A 20,780-nucleotide genomic window follows, 5' to 3' on the forward strand; every position below is an offset into this window, starting at 1 on the left:
AATGGTGACAATGAAAATGTGAGGACAACAATAAAGAAATAAACGTTATGAGCATCAGTTGTGTGCCATTATTTTAGCCTTTTTTTTTAATGAATGTAAATTTATTGAAACTGGTTTGGGGGAGGATGTATGGGTGAATAGTTGGGGGTTTTCCAAAGAGAACTGTGAAGAGGAGCCAACACCCAGGAGGGAGGGAGAAGGTGCTTGGCCACAAACCCTATCTTACGCCCGATTTCTTCTCCTTCTGCTTCTTGCACACCATGTCCAGCTTCCAGTCCTTCCACCTGCTCTTGTGCAGCTTGATGGGAGCATGAGCTCACTACCTCCCATTCATCTCACGCCTGGTGCGCACATGGTCTGCACATAGTTGCTAGGGTCCTTGAAAGCTGACTAACCCTTGGTCTTGCCTCAGACTAGTCGCAGATCACCTTAGCCTTAAGAAAGGATGGGAAGCGGCTAACGGAGCATGCCAAGATGTCATCATTCACCTCATTGCTCAGATCCCCACAGAAGATGTGGAAGTCATCTGCATTCCACTCCAGCAAGCTAGGATCCTCCCAGGTGCTGAACAAATGCAGTGTTTCAACTTCCCTGGCTTTCTTTCCTTCTTTCCTTACCCAGGGTCTCTGGGACCTCCAAAACTATGAGGCCAAGGTGTAGGGGCTGGGTCCATGGACTCAGGGCAGGAGTCCAGAAATGCACAGTGGGGGCGGTAGGCTTCCCTCCCACACTTCTTCTAGTGGGAGGCACTCAGACTCACGCTCAGGCAAAGGCATGGAAAAGGCCACTGGTAGGATGAGCCCAATGACTTTAGGACCAGCAGTGGTGCCTCCTGCCTCCACAGCAACCAATGCACTAGTCTTCTCCAGCCCAGCTGCTGCCGCCACCATGCCCCTTCCTTCTCTTTTAGGCCCAATGCCAAGGCCTAAGCCCAGCTCCTAAGGAGTTGCTGGCCCTTCCAGGAGAGGCCTCAGAGCAGCCATGGAGATGGGAAGTGGGGGCCAGCCACTGGGGGCAGCATCATAGGTGGCCCACAAGGACCGACAGAACCAGAGGTGGGATAACTACCAGCTGCAGAGGGAAGAACACAATCTGCTCTCTGTAGTAAATGGGAAATGAAGGCCAGATGCAGAATAGGGGTCCTCTGGGGAACCACAGCTACATGCCTGAGCCTCTGGACTGCCCAGGTGACTCTAATCATCAGGGCAAAAGCTAAGTGAACCACTCACCATGGGAGGAACAATGAGCCCAAGAGTCTGTTTTGGTCACAATAATTTGGTATGTTTTGGTCACAATAATTGGGCAAATCACAGGAGCTGCTGGGACCTGCATGGGTACTACTGTGGGGACCCTGGGTGCAGTAGGCCCAAAAGCTAGGATTCTGGTTACTAGAACCCTCAGAACATCCTGCTCAAATCTGCACCTCCATCTCCTTCAAGTATTCCTTGCTGCTCTTGTCCAGAATGCCTGTGCCAGTCCCCAGGACTATAGGTCTCCCTGTACCTGGGAGTCCCAGGGCTGACCTTACCCGCTAATGTCACCATATACTGAATGGGAACCAACCAGAGCAGGCTACTATTGATAAGTCCTTGATATATATAAATTAATGTTGATAAAATAACATGAATTTGAGTCTTTTGAAACAATCAACAAATATTCATTGACCTCTTATTGTAAGCAAGCGCTTGTAGATCTGTGAGTCCCAGGCAAGGTATCACCTTTGATTCTACAACTTTTGGAATAACGCTATTTCTAAAGAATATCATTAAAATGACTAAATATGCCAAATATTTAAAAAAAATCTTAGTGCTACTTTGAAATAACCATGTGCAAAAATTTGGGGGGGTAGGGAAGGGGCAAAGGGTGAGAGAGAAATCCCAAACAGGCTCCACGCCTAGTGCAGAGCCAGAGCAGGGCTCGATCTCACAACCCTGAGATCACAACCTGAGCTGAAATCAAGAGTCGGAAGCTCAACAAACTGAGCCACCCAGGCGCCCCAACCATATGCAAATTAATCAATCTTAAAGGGCAGATTTTTTTGTTTAGCACTTCTATTAAAATTTTATAAAACAATTTTATAACATTATTTACAATCAGATTCTACCATTTCATTCTACCATTCACCATTTCTCTTGTTGATTTTATGAGCTATTTTGCCCATTGACTGCTTTTCTATGATCCTATAAAACTAGTGCATGAAACCCCAGGTAGAACAGATAGCCAATAAAAATTTTTATAGAGCCATTCAAGTGTTAGTTACATTTCTGGCACATACAGAAAAGATATAGAGTAGTCCATCTGGAAAAGGCGAAGAACAGATTCAAGCAGGTACAGCTAAACGTACATAAAGGTTAAATGTTTGCATCAAAATCCATTAAGCTGTTTTGCATCTTAGTACAAATCCATAATCAACAAGTGTTTGCCAGGTACCCACCAAATGCTCATCTCTAGGTGCTAGATTCTAAGGGAGAAGCAAAGGACATGTGACATATTTTCTGTTTCCAAAGAGCCCCAAAATATTTATAATTGAACAACTGAAAATCACCTCTGTGCTACATAGACTTGTCTGTGTTTTTTTCAAATCTCAGGTTACTCTACTTTGCAAATCTTACATGTTGAGTTAAGGGTACTCCAATCTGTCCTATGCATATCTGAAAAGTACAACTAACTTACATAGCTTCCTTAATTCTACTAAAATGTAAATATTTGGAAGGAGGCAATTGAAATATATGAGTTCTTAAAAAATATTAGAAGAAAGGGGTGCCTGAGCAGCTCAGTCATTAAGTGTCTACCTTCAGCTTGGGTCATGATCCCAGGGTCCTGGGATTGAGCCCCTCTTCGGGCTCCCTGCTCAGCCTGCTTGTTCCCTGAAGCCTGCTTCTCCCTCTCCCACTCCTCCTGCTTGTGTTCCCTCTCTTGCTGTGTCTCTCCCTGTCAAATAAATAAATAAAATCTTTAAAAAAAATATATTAGAAGAAAAAGATGGAGAGCAAATGGGGACAATCAAAGGGCAATAATAGAGAAAAGAAAGTGAAACTTGACTCCCAATCCCCCACCCCACCCCCATTCTGAATGGGGCTCCTGTGTCAGAGATGTCTTAAACCAGGAGCTCTTTTCAAGAGGAACTACATGCCCACAATATAGATACAAATAATTATGAAATATTATTTATAACTTCACACTTTCATTGGCATAAATGACATCAGCAAAAGAAATTATCTATAGGTGAAGAAAAAGAACTCAAACTCAAAACAAAAATAACCTGTTTATATATTCTCAACCCAATTTTCACTCCTTATACCCAGCCATAATCTAGCTACACCTTTCCCACCTCTTTCATGGTGGTTGCTCAAAACTAAGAATACTCACTGTCATAGAATTCAAGATCGATTCAGTTTTTATGAAGATTGGAAAGAGCAAAGCAATCAATGTGTCCCCTTTGTCATACACAATTTAACTGATTCTACCATGTCATTTGTTGTTCTCCAAAAGTTTCTGATTTAAAAAGGAAATCAAACTATGATGATCCATGAGGAAACTTGTTTTACTAGTGAGTTATTCTCAGATCTTCAAGCCTTTCTTTATAATTCAGAAATGATGAATGTTTAGTAAGATATTTGCTAATTTACAATGAGGCTTGGAATTTGATAGCTCATTGATCATTTCATAAGGAAAAATGCTTAGAATAAGAATGCTCTGAAAATATCATTTTGTGGGGTGCCTGGGTGGCTCAGTCGGTTAAGTGCCTGCCTCCAGCTCAGGTCATGATCCCAGCATCCTGGGATTGAGCCCCTGTCCAGCCCCTTGTTAAGCCCCCTGCTCAGTGGGGAGCCTGCTTCTCCCTCTCCCTCTGCCACTCCCCTTGCTTGTGCACGCTCTCTCTCTCTCTCTAATAAATAAATAAAATCTTAAAAAAAATAAAAACCTTAAAAAAAAAGAAAAATATCACTTTGTAAAATCCACTTCCAGCTCTCCATGTCATCTATGATCCAGCGCCACCCAGATATCCATAGTGCTTCTGGCTGGTTGCTCCTTTGTTGGCCACCTGTCTTTACCCCTGCCCAGCCCCATCAAGTCTTTCTACCATATAATCCCCAAAATACAGAGAATGAATTTAAATATGATGGTGAGCTAGCCCAGAAGAAGAAAAGAGTTCTGAAAATTCTTCAAAATCTTAGCAAGATCAAGAGGGATGAAGAGGTTATGGGGGCTGAGAAATACATACTTGATGAATAAAACAATGAAAAACTTAATGACATACATATCATTGTTATATTTTATATTTTACATATGTTATATCACATTATTATATTTTGCCGAGAAGGACCCTAAAATTCTCAGAAGTCAAGTGATTTGTCTCAAAGACCCTCACTACCAAAAAAAGGAATAGCAAAAATCCATACTTGATCTGATTTACAAATTCATGTTTTTTAAGTTAAAACAATTAAGTTCTAAACCAAATTTCAAACTGTAGGTCATGATGCCTAAATGGGTCATAAAATCTATTTAATGGATTACCAATCAACATTTTAAAACATAAAGTGGAATAAAGAAAAATAGAATGTACTGTGGATGAGCAAGTGTTGATTTTGTTTGGGGTTTTTTGTTCTGTTTTGTTTTGTTTTTGGTGAAACTTTTCACAATACACAAGCATACATGCACACACATGTGTGTGTCAGAGAAAGAGTGTGTGCACACAGGTGGTCTAGACAGCAAAAGAAACAAACAACAACAACAAAAAAAAAAACTAAGCAGGTTTTGGCAAGACCCAAGACATGAGGGCATCTTGGGGAAACTAGGCATCTCAGACTGAGTAAATAAAAACCTGACGTTCACCAAGACCATTCTAAGAGAGGAGTGGTTTCTATGGTATGCTTATTTGAATTTTCTGAATTTAATCATTCCTATTTTTGATAAATGCTGCAATGCAAACATGAAGGATGATGACTGGACAAAGGAGAGTTCTTCACTTTGAGAATACAGGCGAAGTCACCGCTGAACCGTGTGCACATCCAGGGCTATCAGCGGGTGTGGTGCACTGGAGGCAACGCCCCCAAACCAGAGTTCCTCATTTCTCTCCGTTACTAGCAACAACACGATTTAAAGTTTCTTCATTAGTAAAACGGGAAATTTCCCACTCTGCCTACTTCAGATAGTTATTTTTAAAAGTCTATAAAATAATGTACATTTATGCTATTTTGAATCTATAAAATAATACACAAATGTAAAATATTATGATTTCCTGGTTAGGTGATAGAAGTAATAAATGCATATACTCCTCACTCCTGTTTTCTAGCACTGAGATTTGGTTAAATATGATGAGTTGAATTGAGCATTTTTGAGTCTAACATATATAATGTTCACCTGGACTAGGGAAATTATTAATTCATGCAGAAATGATTTACTTTAAAAAGTATTTTCAGTTCTAATGAAACCTAGGAAGCAGACAGGAACCTGGTCCATTAGTAATCATCCTTGTCAATAATTCAAAGAACTGCTATTTTATGACTGAAAGCTTTAACTCTCCTAATTTAAATGTTTTCACATAGTCTCATTTCTTTGGTTAATTTTTATGAGAAATAATGGATAAATTATTTCTTTCATATTTGACTTCACATGTGCTAAAGCAAATCAGCATATGAAGCTCAAAGGAAGAACACTATTTGAGCTACTTATTATGATAGTCATGGGTTAAAGAGATTTAAATATTAACTTTAAAAGTTGGCAGCAAATTATTTAAATAATAGCTAAAACTTATTATAACTTATTCTTAAGTGTCAGTCTTGGTTCTAAGCTTTTAATTGCATTAACTCACTTAACCTTAAATTGAACATTATGAGTTATGAACTACCTGGTGATTCTAGTTTAGAAACTATACTCTTAACCCCTACAATTAAAAAAAAAATCTATGAACCCTGCATTATAATCCTATTTAGCTTTCTTCAGACTTCAATTTCTCATTAATTCTCTTTGATATTCTGTGGAATAGGAAATATCTCAGTCTCTCATAATAAGTCAGTAGTTAAGGAGAAAAATTATCCCCTTTCTAGACATAGAATATCCAAATGTGTCAAAATTAGAAAGGAATTTTGTAATGCATTCTAAAATGTTATTATCATATCCATGTCAAGCTTAGCTAGTTTTAATTTAAAGTAAAAAGGAATAGATTTGTTGATCCCTTAAGTTTCTTACAGTAATAAAATTCTGTGGTTCTTAAATCAGATAACAGTAATGGGAGTATAATTTCCAGAAGATTTTAAAGAAAATATCCAAGAGAATAAATCTGGTATTTGTATATTTATCACTGACTCATTTAATATTTCAGTCGACTCATCTTGAAAGAGGGCATTACAAACCTGGATTTTCTCCTTCTAACATAGAATTTATCAAAATCAGTAAGCAAGGAGAAGGAGTACGTATCAGAACCAATCAGTAGCTTTTTTTTTTTTTTTTTTTTTTATGAAATGTAAGAACTCCTTAGTGCTGCAGCCTGGAGTGGATGTGCCTCCAGGGGCCAAGGATGAGACTGAAGTTAAGAGGGGAAAGAGTGGGGAGAGGGGAAATCTCAAAGGGAAGGAAAGCAAGAAGGGAGAACAGAACCTAAAAAAGTTCCACAGCTAATTCCAGTATGTGCCCAGCCTCCTATTTCTTCTTTTTTTCCTTTTTTATATTTTTTAATTTTAAGTAATCTCTACACTCAACATGGGGTTTGAGCTTACAACCCTGATATTAAGAGTTGTATGCTCTACTGACTGAGTCAATCAGTGGCCCCCCCATCCTCCTACTTCTATTCTAAGTGAAGAAACAACTTTGTACAAAATATTAAACTCAGATAAAAACATGGTACAGAGTTTAAATTTAATAAAGACTAGAGAAAGCTTAAATTCAAAACAAAATAACTGTTGAATATCAATTATTCACATATTAAAACATTTACTGAACATTTATTGTATGCCAAACTGTGCTAGCAACCAAATCTACATTTCAAGATACCCATATAAAATAAAAGTCTAGTAATGTTATTAGAGAATTTCAATGACTTCTAATTTTCTCCCCATTTTTTACAATTTTAATTAAAAATAAGCCAAATTTGGTGTGCTGGACCCTAAAAGAATATGGAGAGATTGAGGAAGGAGTCAGACAACAATGAAGTTGGCTTTAGGAGTCTTCCAAGTAACACACTGTTACTCTGCTTTCCATCATTATAAAATGATTCCTACAAATTGCATCTCATATCAATTTCCAGTTTGTCTAAGACTCACAAGCTGGCTTAGTTTATCCTCTGAGCAATCACAAAGTTTGGTTCGTTTTACAATTTAGTGCATTTGTGTTCTCTGTTTATCTTCCCAGCAAGGTTTATCATGGGTGAGAATCAAATCCTATTCATCTTTGTAAGCTCTACACTTAACATGGCACCTAGCACAAGAAAAAGGATACTTCAAGAATGTTTGACACTGAGTGAGCTAATGAATAGTATGTACCATATGGAGGTAAATAGGCGTCTGCTTAATTCATCCAGTTATTCTACATTTGTCAGTAAATGTAGTCAGTGCATGGACAAATCAGGTACCAATATGTCTATCTCTTAGCCTTTGAAAACACAATCAGGAAAAGTTCACTCTCTGAAGCTGAAGCTGGTTAACATGAACATGTGTAAGAGGAAATTAGATCCTGAGAGAAGCACTTAATCTAAAGGGGCTTTTCTCAGTCTGGAATCCCTTGATGTGTTCTTAAGGATCTCAGGATTCTCTGAGAATGTTTTATTTGACATTTTCATTTTAGTACCAATCTAAAAAAATTAATAGAAATATATTCTGGATCATCTGGATAATCACACTTAATTAAATACCATCTAGTAATTTCTTGGTCATGACACAATATGACTGTGTCAATTGATGCCAAGTGATCACTGAAGGAACACCCAAATTTTAATGAAGTATTTCTCAAACTGAAGCATATGGATGTATTCTCAGGGTTCAAAAAAAGTTTCCTCTCTACTTAGAAGAAATACTGCCTTAAGAGATGGTTTGTAAACATAACCTGATAAAACTTGGGTCTTTCCATCTAGAAAGCAGAACAGATGTTTGAGGAGGCATGACCAGAACTTTCCTAACTATTACACAGAATTATAAATTATCTGAAAGAAATAATGACAATTCTGATTAAGGAAGGAATAAAACTTGTTAGAACTTCCCCCAAACCTGTCCATCCAGCTATTCTAGTTTGAGTGAAATCATCAATTATGGCTATACAACTTAATTAAATTCTATCTAACTGCAATTGTCAGAGCCATACTTTGGTCTCCTGAGTGTGCATAACACAATGGGTTTTCACACATATAATGTGAGCCCCTAGTAGTCCCCTTTGAGATAGAGAAGTATGTTGAGAAGATTATAAAGTACGCAATATAGTGATAAGCATATTGTAGATGTGCAACAAAGGTAACTCTTATTTGATATCATAAGTATTATTATTTCTCACTTCAAGAATGGATAATTTGAGACTCAGACTAATTTAAGTGACTGGCCAAATGTCTGTGTTCATTCAATTATTTATTTATCAAATATTCATTGGATACTTCTTATGTGCCAATCCTCACTCAGTGGAGCTATATTCCATGAATAATCTTTAAGATCATTTTATTCGTCCCCTTACATGCATCCTCAGTTCACTTGTCTTTATCTATTCTATACATGCTTAGCTAAACCACATTCCTGGTTGTATGTAACACTCCATCTGAGTCCATGCCTGACTATGGCTGCAAAAGAACACACATCCATGAGCTGGTCGCGATCCTTAAGTAGGCTCTTAATGCTGCCTGGCAGTCACATTCTGCTACCCTTGCTCTCTCTCCCACTTTCCTTGATGAGTGTTTCCTGCCTTCTCTCTCCTCTCAGTTAATGAATCTTCAACCCTCATTAACTCTCCTTGTGACCTCAACCTTCATCCCTGACTTCTCTCTTTTGCATTATCGTACATTAAATCCATAAAAAAAAAATCTATCAGCTCTATCTTCAAAATATCCAGAATCCAACCACATCTTACCATCTCTCCTGCCTGTTGCCCGGGGCTAGAACATTTCATCCCTTACCCAAAGCATTACAAAAGCGTTTCCTCCTCTGCCCTTTCTCCTTTTCAGTCTGAGGGTTACTATTTAAACTTAAGTCAGCTTATGTCACTTCTCTGCTAAAAACCCTCTAATCACTTCTCTTCTCTCTTGGAATTAAAGTCAAAGTTCTTAAAGTAGCCTACAAGGTCTTATGTGACCTGGTACCACCGATGGCTCTCCCTGACCTCCTGCTTCTCCTCCCCTGATCTCCTACTACTCCAGCTACGCGGCCTTCTTGCTGCACCCAGAAGACATCAGGCAGGCTCCCTCCCTTGGGGCTTTCTCACTTGTCAAGCCTTCTTCTAAACTATATTCCCTCCAAATAGTGCAGGGCTTCCTTGGTCAAATTCTTCAGGCATTCTTTTGACCATCCTATCTAAAATGACACATCACTTCCCTTCTGCTCCCCCTCCTTCTCCTTTGCTGTATTTTTCTCCCTATCATTTATTACAGTCTCTCCTTTCACATATTTTACTTTTTTGCTTGGTGATTATCTCTCTCTTCTCATGCTGTAGATTCTAAGCTGTACCAGAGGGGGGTTTTGTCTCTGCTTTCATACAGTAAACACACATTACATGTTTGAATAAATAGATGAACAAATGGTGAGCCTGAGTTCAGATTGGCAGAAAGAATGTGATTTATAATGTGATTATAATATCTGAGATGAATTAGGGAGAGTGGAGGGGCTCCTGGAGTTATGTACTAAAATCCATGTCTTTGGGGCGCCTGGGCGGCTCAGTCAGTTAAGTGTCTGCCTGCTCAGGTTATGATCCCAGGATCCTGGGATCGAGTCCCGCATCGGGCTCCCTGTTCAGCAGGGAGTCTGCTTCTCCCTCTCCCTCTGCTGCTTCTCTCTCTCTCTCTCTCTCTGTCAAATAAATAAATAAAATCTTTAAAAAAAAAAATCCATGTCTTTTAGTCATTGAAAAGAGCATTCAAGAGAATTCCCAGGGCAGAAATTGCTCTGTTTTCATCTAAACCACTACAGCAGAGTACTTAAGAAGACAGTCACAGAAATACTTTGCAAGAAGCTAACCCTGGCATTTTTTAAATGAAATAAGAGTTGTGCTTCAAACCTCTTCATAAATCTGTGAGACAAAACTTTTGAGAGTTATGGACAAGTAGCTGATGAAAAGTCTTTACTGGAATTACCTTGCATTGAACAACTATCAACATTGAAACTGAAAATTCTGGGGTGCTTGGGTGGCTAGTCAGTTGAGTGTCTGACTCTTGGTTTCGACTTGGGTTATGATCTCAGGGTCGTGGGATCGAGTGCCGCATTGGGCTCCTCTCTCAGCTCAGAGTTTGCTTGAGATTCTCATTCTCTCCCCCTCTGTTTCCCCATCCCCCACTCTCAATCTCTCCCTAAAAAATAAATAAATAAAATCTTAAAAAAAAGAAACTAAAAATGCTAAGTGCTCAAAATACTAGGCAGACATTATTCAAATCCAGTCTGAATCGGCACTACTCAGTATAGAGCAAGGACCAGTATTAATGCACCGAAGAGAATTAGAGAATAATACAGAATCCAAAAACAAAAGGGCACATATAACCAGAACCAGACAGATACACCACCATTTGCTTCTTCTAAATGAGAAGTCAAATGATAAATATGTGACAAGATTATTTGCAGATATATTTGTGCTCCATTTAACTGGTTAGGAAACTGGATATAGTTCATTCCCTAGACCATTAATTCTAGGAGTTTAATTCTCAAATAGTCATCTTCATTTCCTTTATAAATTCCCAGGCTAATACAATTGGTTTTGGTATTTTTAAAGAGGGGTCCAGACTGGATGGATCCAAATGGCATTGGTAAAAAAGATTTTAGTACCAGGAAAAAAAAATTAGCTTAATTTAACCCAGACAAAAAGAAACTGTTACCAAATTCCTACTAAATGTGACCTTTCCTATTTGATGACACAAGCTATGAGAATACCTTTTATCATCTGTTCTGCCTATGAGAACCAGCACCACTTATTATTATAATAGGGATTATCATTTGCTACTATTTATTGAATGTGCAGTTTCCTAAGCATTTTGCAAACATCTCATTTAATGATCATAACAATTCTATGACTCCAGTAAAGATCCAGTAAAGATCACTATTTTACAGTTGAGAAAACTAAGTCTTGGAAAAACTGAATGCCCAGAGTCACATAGCTGGTAAGTGGATAAAATGAGAATATGGATTCCAGCACCCACATTCTTAAAGTGATTTCCAAAAATGCTTTGTGGTCTGAGTCATAACTATGTGAACATATGAGAAAGTCATTGTTGGGTGTACCTTCTTGTTGGTAAAGGCTGATATTTTAGGAACATTAACATTATTTTGAAAATGGTGCTTTGACCTTGCCTTCTGTTTCTGAGAGAGGAAGCACAGGATCTAACTGATAATTTTGGACTTTTACACCTCAGTAGTAAAGGGTCAAGACCAAAAATCAGGACATGTTAAAAACTGTTAACTTTCAGTGTTATATCTAGGAGTATGGCCAATAAATGATAAGTAATCTACTTTATTTTGAAGTCACTGCAATGAAACCAATAAATTTTATCCATGGTAAAAGTACCTGAATCTTCTAAGCCTCTTATTGATTTTAACTGGCTATAAATTTTTTATGAAAAAGTTATAGAGTCTATTTTTAATGTCTGAATGTTAACCTTGTTTATAACATTATTAGACTGGGAACAGTTACTAAAATAAGAAAAGCATTAGGTATACATGAGTTTTAGATAGGGAGCAAGTACTAAGATTTATTCTCTTTTTCTGAGTGTACAAGAGATAATAAAATAAATTTCTAGTTTAATCTTTTAAAGAAAACAGAAGTTAAGAGCTCTGTAACCATTCGGAAAAGGAAAATGAAGATTTGAATTTGTTTTTTTTTTTTTTAGAAAACTGTTTTGTGCCAAAATTATGAATTTTTCTCATATCCTTTAAATGATTAAAAGCCAAATTGTATTTTTGGATTAAGTTTCAAGATTCTCATGGTAGTTATGAGAAAAATTTTACAAAGAAAAAAATTTTCATCCAAATTTTAGTTTAAGGAATCTTAGAACGCCAACACATGTCATATTTTTGGAAAGTTGGTGCAGCCCAGATTGCCTTTCATTGAGAAATATAGCAGGGTACAGAAAGTCCTGGTTTCTATGTTACATGTCATGATGCTCCCCACAAACCCAGGCTTACTAGCAAAATAATGGACACTTTTTCTTCTCTTCCTTCATATGCCTTATTAGCTTTGAACTTTTACATATTTAGATATAGCAGTATTTTGGCTAAAGAGTTGCCCTCTTTGCCTTCCTAGGTGTTTGGACATTATTTTCTGTTCTATATTTTATTTGGGTTTTAGTCATAATCCTGGTAGTGGTGCTCTTTGACTTAAAAGTTCTTTTAAGTATGGGGCACCCGGGTGGCTCAGTTGTTTGGTGGCTGGCTCTTGGTTTCAGCTCAGGTCATGATTTCATGGATCATGAGATCAAGACCAGCATCGGGCTCCTTATTCAGCGGGGAGTCTGCTTGAGGATTCTCTCCCTCTGCCCCTCCCCTGACTTGTGTTTTTTTTTTCTCTCTCTCTCTCTCAAATAAGTAAATAAACAAATCTTCAAAAAAATAAAAAATAAAAGTTATTTTAACTACTATTATGTTAATTTAACGATGAATCAAGTTCTTTTTACGTTAACAATGGTAGATTAAAAAAAGATTTGAGCTTCAAGATAAAGGAAACCACACTGTACACTCTGAAGGGAGGATCCCAGTATCTCAGGAACATTCCTGCAGTAGAAAACACTTGCACATGGGAGACAGACAGATCTGTGTGACCCTGAGAACATCACTTAACCACTTGCGGGCTCTGTTTCTGCATTTGTAAATTCCAGCGAATGCCTACTTTATAACATTTGTCTCTGCTGATTGATGAAGCATCACATGTAAAACCCCCAGCAGAAAGGCTGATACACAGTGGCTAGTTAACATTAGTTACTTTTTTTCTCTAATCTCTATTTACTGTACATTCTTGAATAATAATAAAGACCAACACCAGACAACAACACTTTATACCTAGTAAATTCAGATGATTGAGGAGACTTGATCTCATGCTGTGTGGAGGTCAATTTTAATTTTTCTGATTCCTGGCGAATTCTATATAGTAATTACAATTAGAAAATGTACACCTTATTCCTTTCCAAAATTTCATAATTTACTTTGCAACCCAGGGACATAAGATTGAATATACTTGTTTTAGAGATAGAAAAGTGTCACTTTCTGAATTGAAATGACTTGATAAAAGTGGAGATGGAATTTAAATTTCAATCTGGGCTTTAAGTTTTGTGTGGTTTCATGACATTGTGTAACCTTTTTACAAAAATAAATGTTCTTCCCTTTTATAGCAACATGTTAGTAGACAGTTGGCCACTATAAGAAAAAAATATGTTAGGTGCTAAAAACTTGTTGAAGTAACTCAAGAAGTTAGGTTAGTCTATGAAGCAGATAAGAACTGAGTATCATTACTTTCTGTTAACTTAAAATTAGCCAGAACTTTTCACTTCCCAGTCAGCTCTGTCAAACATACACACACACACACACACGCACACACACGCACACACACACGCACCACCAACATTTAGCACACTGTAGTGAACACTGAAGTCTACTAGACACTTTATTCATGGCATAAAAATCTTAGTCAAAAATAACACAAAATTTCAACATCCATGAAACCAAATAATATCCAAGATGTATAGAGTCGTTATTGAATGAATATGATGAATGAATAATCCAAACACTTCATTTAAGCTAACAGTTTCAAACTCTTCTCATTCCAATCCATTTTTTAAAATTAATTAGGGAGAAGGGGGGAAATAATTTTTATTTTATTCTGTCATTTCTTTTTTTGAGAGAGAGAGAGAGAGAGAGAGCACATGCATGTGAGCGGGACGGGGAAGGGGGGGCAGAGGGAGAGGCAGAGAATCTGAAGCAGGCACCATGCTGAGGGTGGAGCCTGATGAGGGGCTCCATCTCACAACCCCAAAGATCATGACCTGAGCTGAAATCAAGAGTCAGATGCTTCACCGACTGAGCCACCCAGGCGTCCCTTTTCTCTTATTTCTTTATCCCAAATTTTAACAATCAGTTGTCCATTAGTAAAACGCATGTGGCAGAGAAGAAAAGAAACCAGGGTCTGGATAACTAGTTTATGATAAATGAGAAATAAAGCATTTTTCTCAGTCAATATTCCCACTAAGAGCAGCCCAGATCATTTCCCAGACAAAACTGACATTCGGTTGTTATTTTTGATCTATCTACTTTGCTGCAATAGTAGGTCTAGATACAAATGCCTGAGGCTTCAAAAGTCGGTAAGGGGATGAAAATGGACTTTCATAAGTCTGAATCACTGATATTTTAGTAAATTCAATAGACAAAAAATAACCTGGGGCTACTGGCATATATCTATAGACAATGAGTGTTTCTTCATTGTGCACAGAGCCATGCCCTTACCTGATTGCAGGTATTGATGTCTATGCCCCCCTTCAGATATTCCACTACTTTGTCCAGGTTGCCTGCTCTGGCAGCACGGAGAAAGCTTGCATTGCTGTCAGACTGTGAGGGAAAAAAAAAAAAGAAAAAAGACCTCCAGTGAATTATTGTTAAATAAAAACATATCAAAGACAGAAAGACAGAAATGTTTACACTGCAAGTAAGAAAAGCTTTGGTTGCCAAACACTCCAATATTGAGTTTAAAACACTGAAGAACAATTCAGAGGATAAGGTAGCAACTTCATAGTATTTCTAGAGAGTTGTTTAAAGTCAACGGGAAATATGTTCTGCTATATTAAAGAGTGTAAAAGAACTCTTAAAATAAAAATTGTTCCTGCTTTATTCTCAATCTTTAGCCACATTTGAAGATGAATTTACACTACTCCCAAATCCACTGCTACCCATTCATTTTCGCTTCAAGATGCTTGTGACCTTATAGCGAGCCTAATGTCAAGCCAAAAAGGAATCCAAAACGTAAAAGAAATTAAAAGGACTGGGCTTCTTTTTTTTTTTTCCTTTTTCTTTTACTGTTTGGTTTCTCAGATGAGTCTGAGGGAGAATGCTGAGTATGGGTCACTTGGCAGTCATCCGTCCTCATTACAAGGGAAAAACAGAAAGCTCCGAGGATGCTTTGAGGAAAGAGGAGAGCACTAGTTGGCAGGTATGGACGGGGCCAATGCAAATTTTGTGATCCCAGTGATTTTGGAAAAACAAGATTAAATTTAACCCAGCTGACACAATACCAAGACTAAAATCCCTTGGTAAAGACAAGCACTCGTAATGGAGGCTGCTTTTTAACTCCTCTTCTTCCCCCCAGAGCCTCTCAATACCTGATCCTGGAAGAAACAGCTGAATTTTCCCCACAGAACGTCCAGAGGAGAGCTGCTCCAGAGGTGAAGCTACCGTCCCCCGGCCACTCTAGCTTGCCTGCAAAGCCTAACTTTCGAATCTTAACCCAAAAATGATGATAAACTTTGTAGGTTCCAAGACACTGATGTAACTTTATAATCCTTCTTGTGGTATAGTATCTGACTAAAGAGAACGTGGTAACATGAAATGGGATGTCACTGACCTACTAGGAAGTGAGACACAGTTGTGACAGCTCATAATCCAGCACTTCTCCCTGGTAGGCTCCCCTGCCTCTCCCCCTTGAATAATGTGTTTGGCAGGGGCTCTTGGCACACTCTCTCAGACCTATTTATTATGACCGGTGATGATGTACAAGAATAGAAATGGAAGTATTTTCTCTGGGAGTCTCAAATTGGGAATTATTTGCATATTGTTAAAATGATTTACACATGAGAAGACGGAAAGCTGTAGGACCAAATTACCTCACATTTAACCCAAATACCATAATGACATATATTTACAAATCAGACAGATAATGTATGAAGAGTGGAAAGGTATGACTGAAATCTGTACATCTGGAATTCATGCCCTGATCCTGTAGAAGTGGATCACGGTCTGGCTGCTATCCGACCATTCTTCCCTCCCTGCACGGCCGCCATGCCTCACTCTTTGTCCCTCCTGAGAGCCGTGCCCATGGCCGGGTGCCCTAAGTATATCTGCAATGCTGCAGTGACTGAGTTGTGACTCATTTTAAAATGCCTACTCTATGAAATTATTTTGTGGTTTGCGGCAAATTCTAAACTCCAGGAAGATTTTCCACCTCCGGTTTCTTGCCACAGCACTTAAAAGAGAAAGATAATGCTAGGCTTTATATTCTGTCAATACCTCACAGGAAACATTTACTGTAAAACAACTAAAATTAAATAATATTCGGGCACAGATAGAAAGTATGACATTATTTGACGTATAGTTTTAAAAAACAAATCTATGTGCTCTATGTTATATATTATATTAAAGATTATGCCTAGAAACTACTGCAATGTTGTACATGAGACTTAATAATTAGAGTTAACATTTATCATTCACTGGGGGTCAGGCACACAGCTAGGGGAATCAGCCGGATGTATTATATCCTTAATCTTCACAGTAATACTATGAGAGAGAAACTATTATTATGATGCTCATTTAATAAGTGAGGAAAGAGGTTTCGAAGGTTTCCAAGGCCACACAATTATTCAGTGGAAGATCCAAGATTTAACTTATGTTTATCAGCCTAGAGCTAGTCTTAACTGAGGCTCTATCTCACCTCCCCAAAGCATCAAAGCAGATGTTACTACAGATACCTAGCCTAGGAGCTATAGGTTTGTTTCAGTTGTGAGAATCACTGTTATGCCCTTGGTCTACATATTTGTGTATGTAAATCATGGCACTTGCTAAATATTCAGCTGGATCGAGAATTCCTGGCTGACATCCCTGTCCCCACATCTCTCAACCATCTATAGACCTAGAAAAAGTATGAGGTGGCTTGAGAAAAACTACTTAAAAACATAATCATTTGAGAATGAGGAAAAGAGGTGGTAAAGCACACATTGCATTAAAAAGCCAGTTGACTATCTCTGTCTACATGCCTAATCTGATTAAGCTCAGGAACTAAGATCAGGGTGCCCTATCATTCAAAGTAGAATAAGTAGAGCTAGAGGGAGCACCCGATCCAGAAGGGTTGAAGAAACACATGCAGACATGACTGCAGGAGCTTAAAGGAAGATGTTGGTCTGAAGGGAGCTGGAGGCGTCACTGAGGAGTGCCCAACAGACCGTCTTAGAACCTTCTTTAGGGACAGGGCATGACATGAAAGACTGCTTTTGCTGTTACATAACTGGTTTTCATAACTGGTTTTCTCTTTTCTGAAGCAAACTTCTAAAATGTAGGTGTAAGTTGAAGACTTGCATCCAAACCCTGGAATTTTAGCAAAATATCTTCCCAGTGTTCTGGAGGGTCTAGACCCAATGAAAAGGCAACATCTGAGTCATCCAACCAGGGACCTCTCCAACAGTGAGTCATGGTAGCCTTTGCTGTAAGTTGGATTCTTTTAGAACCTGTTAAAAAATTTGGTTCTCCTGAAGTGAGAAAATGCAAATAAATGAAATAAATAAAATGAATAAATAGATGAAAGTGTTATTAGAAAACAGTTCCAGAACATGGGTTTCAAGAACAAAATTAAAATGAGATTTCAAATTTTATGTATAGATATTGACATCATTTTAGGTGAAAAGTATAGACCTGCACGGAAATATATATTCTTTTCCCACTTCCACATAGACACAGGCATACCATCCGTTACAATGAGGTCAATCTGTGATTAAAGCACTTGACACAAGAGCTTAAGATAAACAGTAGTCAGTCTGGTTACCTTCAATCAACACAGAGATGAAAGAGGATTCAGGGACTCATGCACCGTGAGAGATGCAGAAACTTTTACCATACCGTGTTTCCCTCTGAGTATGACAAAATTAATTATTTCCAAATTAAGCGTAAGTACGGGGGAAGTATGCTTTCAAAATAGATTGTTGTCTCCCGGTTCAACCAGAAGATTTCACACATAACAGCTCAATAAAGAGAAAATGAGGCAATAGCAGCTCCTTGGGGGAAAGTTTCCAACAAATGGAAAACTAACCTCTTTCTGCTCTGCTGCTTTATGTCCCTAGGACTCCTAAATCCTAAAACCAATTTTACTTATGCCTATAAAGTCTGATTCTGGACAAGGAATTCAAATGCTGAGCCCCACTTATTTTCATCTGCAACAGATGGATGTCATTAAAACTTGCCCCTGTTATAACCCTGGTGTGGCATCTCAAGCCAAGAAAGAAAAATGTCCTTTAAAATTCCTCTTGACACAGTTCTGTACATTTTTCGTATCTGAATGTTAGAAAAACAGAATACTTTCTTGGCCCCCAGCAGGGTGGACATGAGAGGCAAAAGGAATGTGCATTCACAAAGCCACATTGTATCCTAAAGAAGTACTTCCCCAGAGTCCGGAGGCATATTCACAGCCGTCCAGGAGTTTGCCACAAGATTTTTTTTTCTTAATTCTATGCTTACATTTCAATAATAACCTAACAAAAATATAAGCATCTAGATGGCTACCCTTCAAAGAGTATGACCATGTAATTTTGGTATAAGCTTTTGTGCTTATAATTCAGTGCATAACAAATGAAGTAGAGATGACACATAGATGCATGATCTGCAAAACGTTTTGCTGTGGGTCAGAGAATGATCAGAAAATCTGATCACTATACATGGCACAACAGCACACATGATAAAAGAAGAGCAGTCAGCAGCCACATTCAAGGAGCAAATGAACAAAAGGCTCAGATGCTATGTTTGCATGGTTCAACTCGCATCGACGATTAGCAATGAGTGTAATAGAAAATCCGTGGTGAAACTTCTCAGTTCCCAATTTCACTTTTACTGGATTACAGATGTACAAACCTTTGCCGCAATGCCAATTTCATCTCCGAGTAAACAGAGAGAGGTTTAAATGATTATCAAATGACATGCCATTAAAACGGACATTAGCGAATTTCCCTGATATCTTTAAGGTTTATTACTCTGAAGTGAAAAACAAAAACCTTACAGGATTAATAATGGTTTGTACAGCCTACACAGAAAAGATATTTGTTATGTTATTTTCATCGAAGTCAAATTCAGAAGCATACTAAATTATAGAAATCTGAGGTTAGACCTTTTTACTATTAAACCCAATATCTTACTTAGCTTTAGTCAGTTCTATCCATTCTATTAAATTGGAGTCAGGTATTTGAAGAAAGCTCATTTTGTAGTTTTGTTTACACTTAATTTATAAAACTTTCTTTTTAGCAATGGTTTAAGATTTTTAGGAGTTTTGTGCCATCTGTTTTTACATTTAAATTAACACTATCATAAAATAACAACCCTAGAGGTCATGAACTTACTTTTGTACTTTGAAAGAGTAGACTACATTATTAAAGTTTGAGAGGCACTGGTGTCACGAATAGTAAAAGTCAGCCAGCAGCCTCTACTGGGCTCAAGACAGCAAAGCAGAGCACCTCCCTTTCAGTGGACCCTCCCCAAATAATTGGCTGGTTAACCTGAAGGAAAGCACATGTTCCTTGTAGAATTTTAATAATTTGCTTATTTTCTTAGGATGCAGGTATTCCTTTATAAAAACAGGATGGTTTATCAGCCTAGCTGAGGTCCACATTTTTATGATGGTACAAAAGAAATAAAATGTATTAAAATAACTTGAGGGGAAAATCTTAATAGGAATATCATGAAATAGAGGACATTTCTACAATTCCTTAGGTCTCGCCCTAGAAATGTTGGACAAGTTAACTCCATCCATGTCCAGCAAATCACGAGTTGTATGATCTTAAGTCTTTGTGTACCTCAGTTTCCTTATTAAAAAACAAATGTACCTTGTAGAGTTGCTGGGGGAATTAAATAAGATGATTTGAAGGTGCTTAGCCCAATGACAGGCACAGAGGACACACTGAGCTTGTTTTATAATCGTGGTTTTTCTTGTAAATGATAAGTGCAAAATAACAACGGCAAATCTCAGTATAGACGCATACGCATGATCTTCTTCAAATATGAAGGTTGTTGCCAGAAGACCAGAATATTTGAAAATACTCTGAGGTGTGCAGGCGCATAAGGACAAAAAGGGAAACAGAATGCGCTGTGTGTGGTCTGTGTCCAATAATAAAGATTTTATAAGGCACCCTTTTTGTGATATATTAATGCTTTTCCTCAAATAACCATACTTTTGTATAAGGTGTGCTGGATTGTATAAATAATTTAGGTCTTTTAGTAGCTCAAATTGTTATCACTATCCTGTTATAACCAAAAATTGGGGGGCAATTGAGAACTGTGCAGTAGATGTACTAGAATTTTTTAGAAATAACTTCACAAGGTGTCATTCTGCAGTTAGAACACACGTATGACAGGTAAAACACCACACCACAAAATCCCACTTGATAACTTTTATTCAGCTGCCACTAACAACAAAATCTGATATAAATCATAAGTCTGTGCATTTTAGCTCCAGCATGCAGATTAACCTACATTTTTAGTGTCATTTCAATAGGTCTTTAGATTGCTACTAAGTACAATACTGACAGGTGATTAATATTCAAAGAGCATTAATGCAACTTCCCCAAAGATTGTTCTTATTCCAGCGACCTATGTGCTAAAAAAATTGGCTGAAATATAGGTGTTCATAATTTTACTTTTAAAATTTATTTAAAATAATTA

General features: G+C 37.8%; 1 protein-coding gene and 1 pseudogene across 6 annotated transcripts in view; both read right to left on the minus strand.

Annotated features, from left to right (window-relative positions):
- The window catches only part of ANK2 (ankyrin 2), a 318,287-nt gene that overhangs the window by 175,412 nt on the left and 122,095 nt on the right, over positions 1-20,780 (minus strand). For all 6 annotated transcript variants that reach the window (XM_088021069.1, XM_088021067.1, XM_088021068.1 and 3 more), the window contains one exon: positions 14,604-14,705. In XM_088021069.1, coding sequence (XP_087877195.1) covers positions 14,604-14,705 — 102 coding nt within the window. The remainder of the gene's footprint in view (positions 1-14,603; positions 14,706-20,780) is intronic.
- Positions 218-9,084, minus strand: LOC114222665 (RNA-binding protein 42 pseudogene; annotated as a pseudogene).

The sequence above is a fragment of the Eumetopias jubatus genome, unplaced genomic scaffold, assembly GCF_037043125.1.
Source record: "Eumetopias jubatus isolate StellerSeaLion01/CBP00866 unplaced genomic scaffold, mEumJub1_p1.0 scaffold_2, whole genome shotgun sequence".
NCBI classification, from domain to species: Eukaryota; Metazoa; Chordata; class Mammalia; order Carnivora; family Otariidae; genus Eumetopias; species Eumetopias jubatus.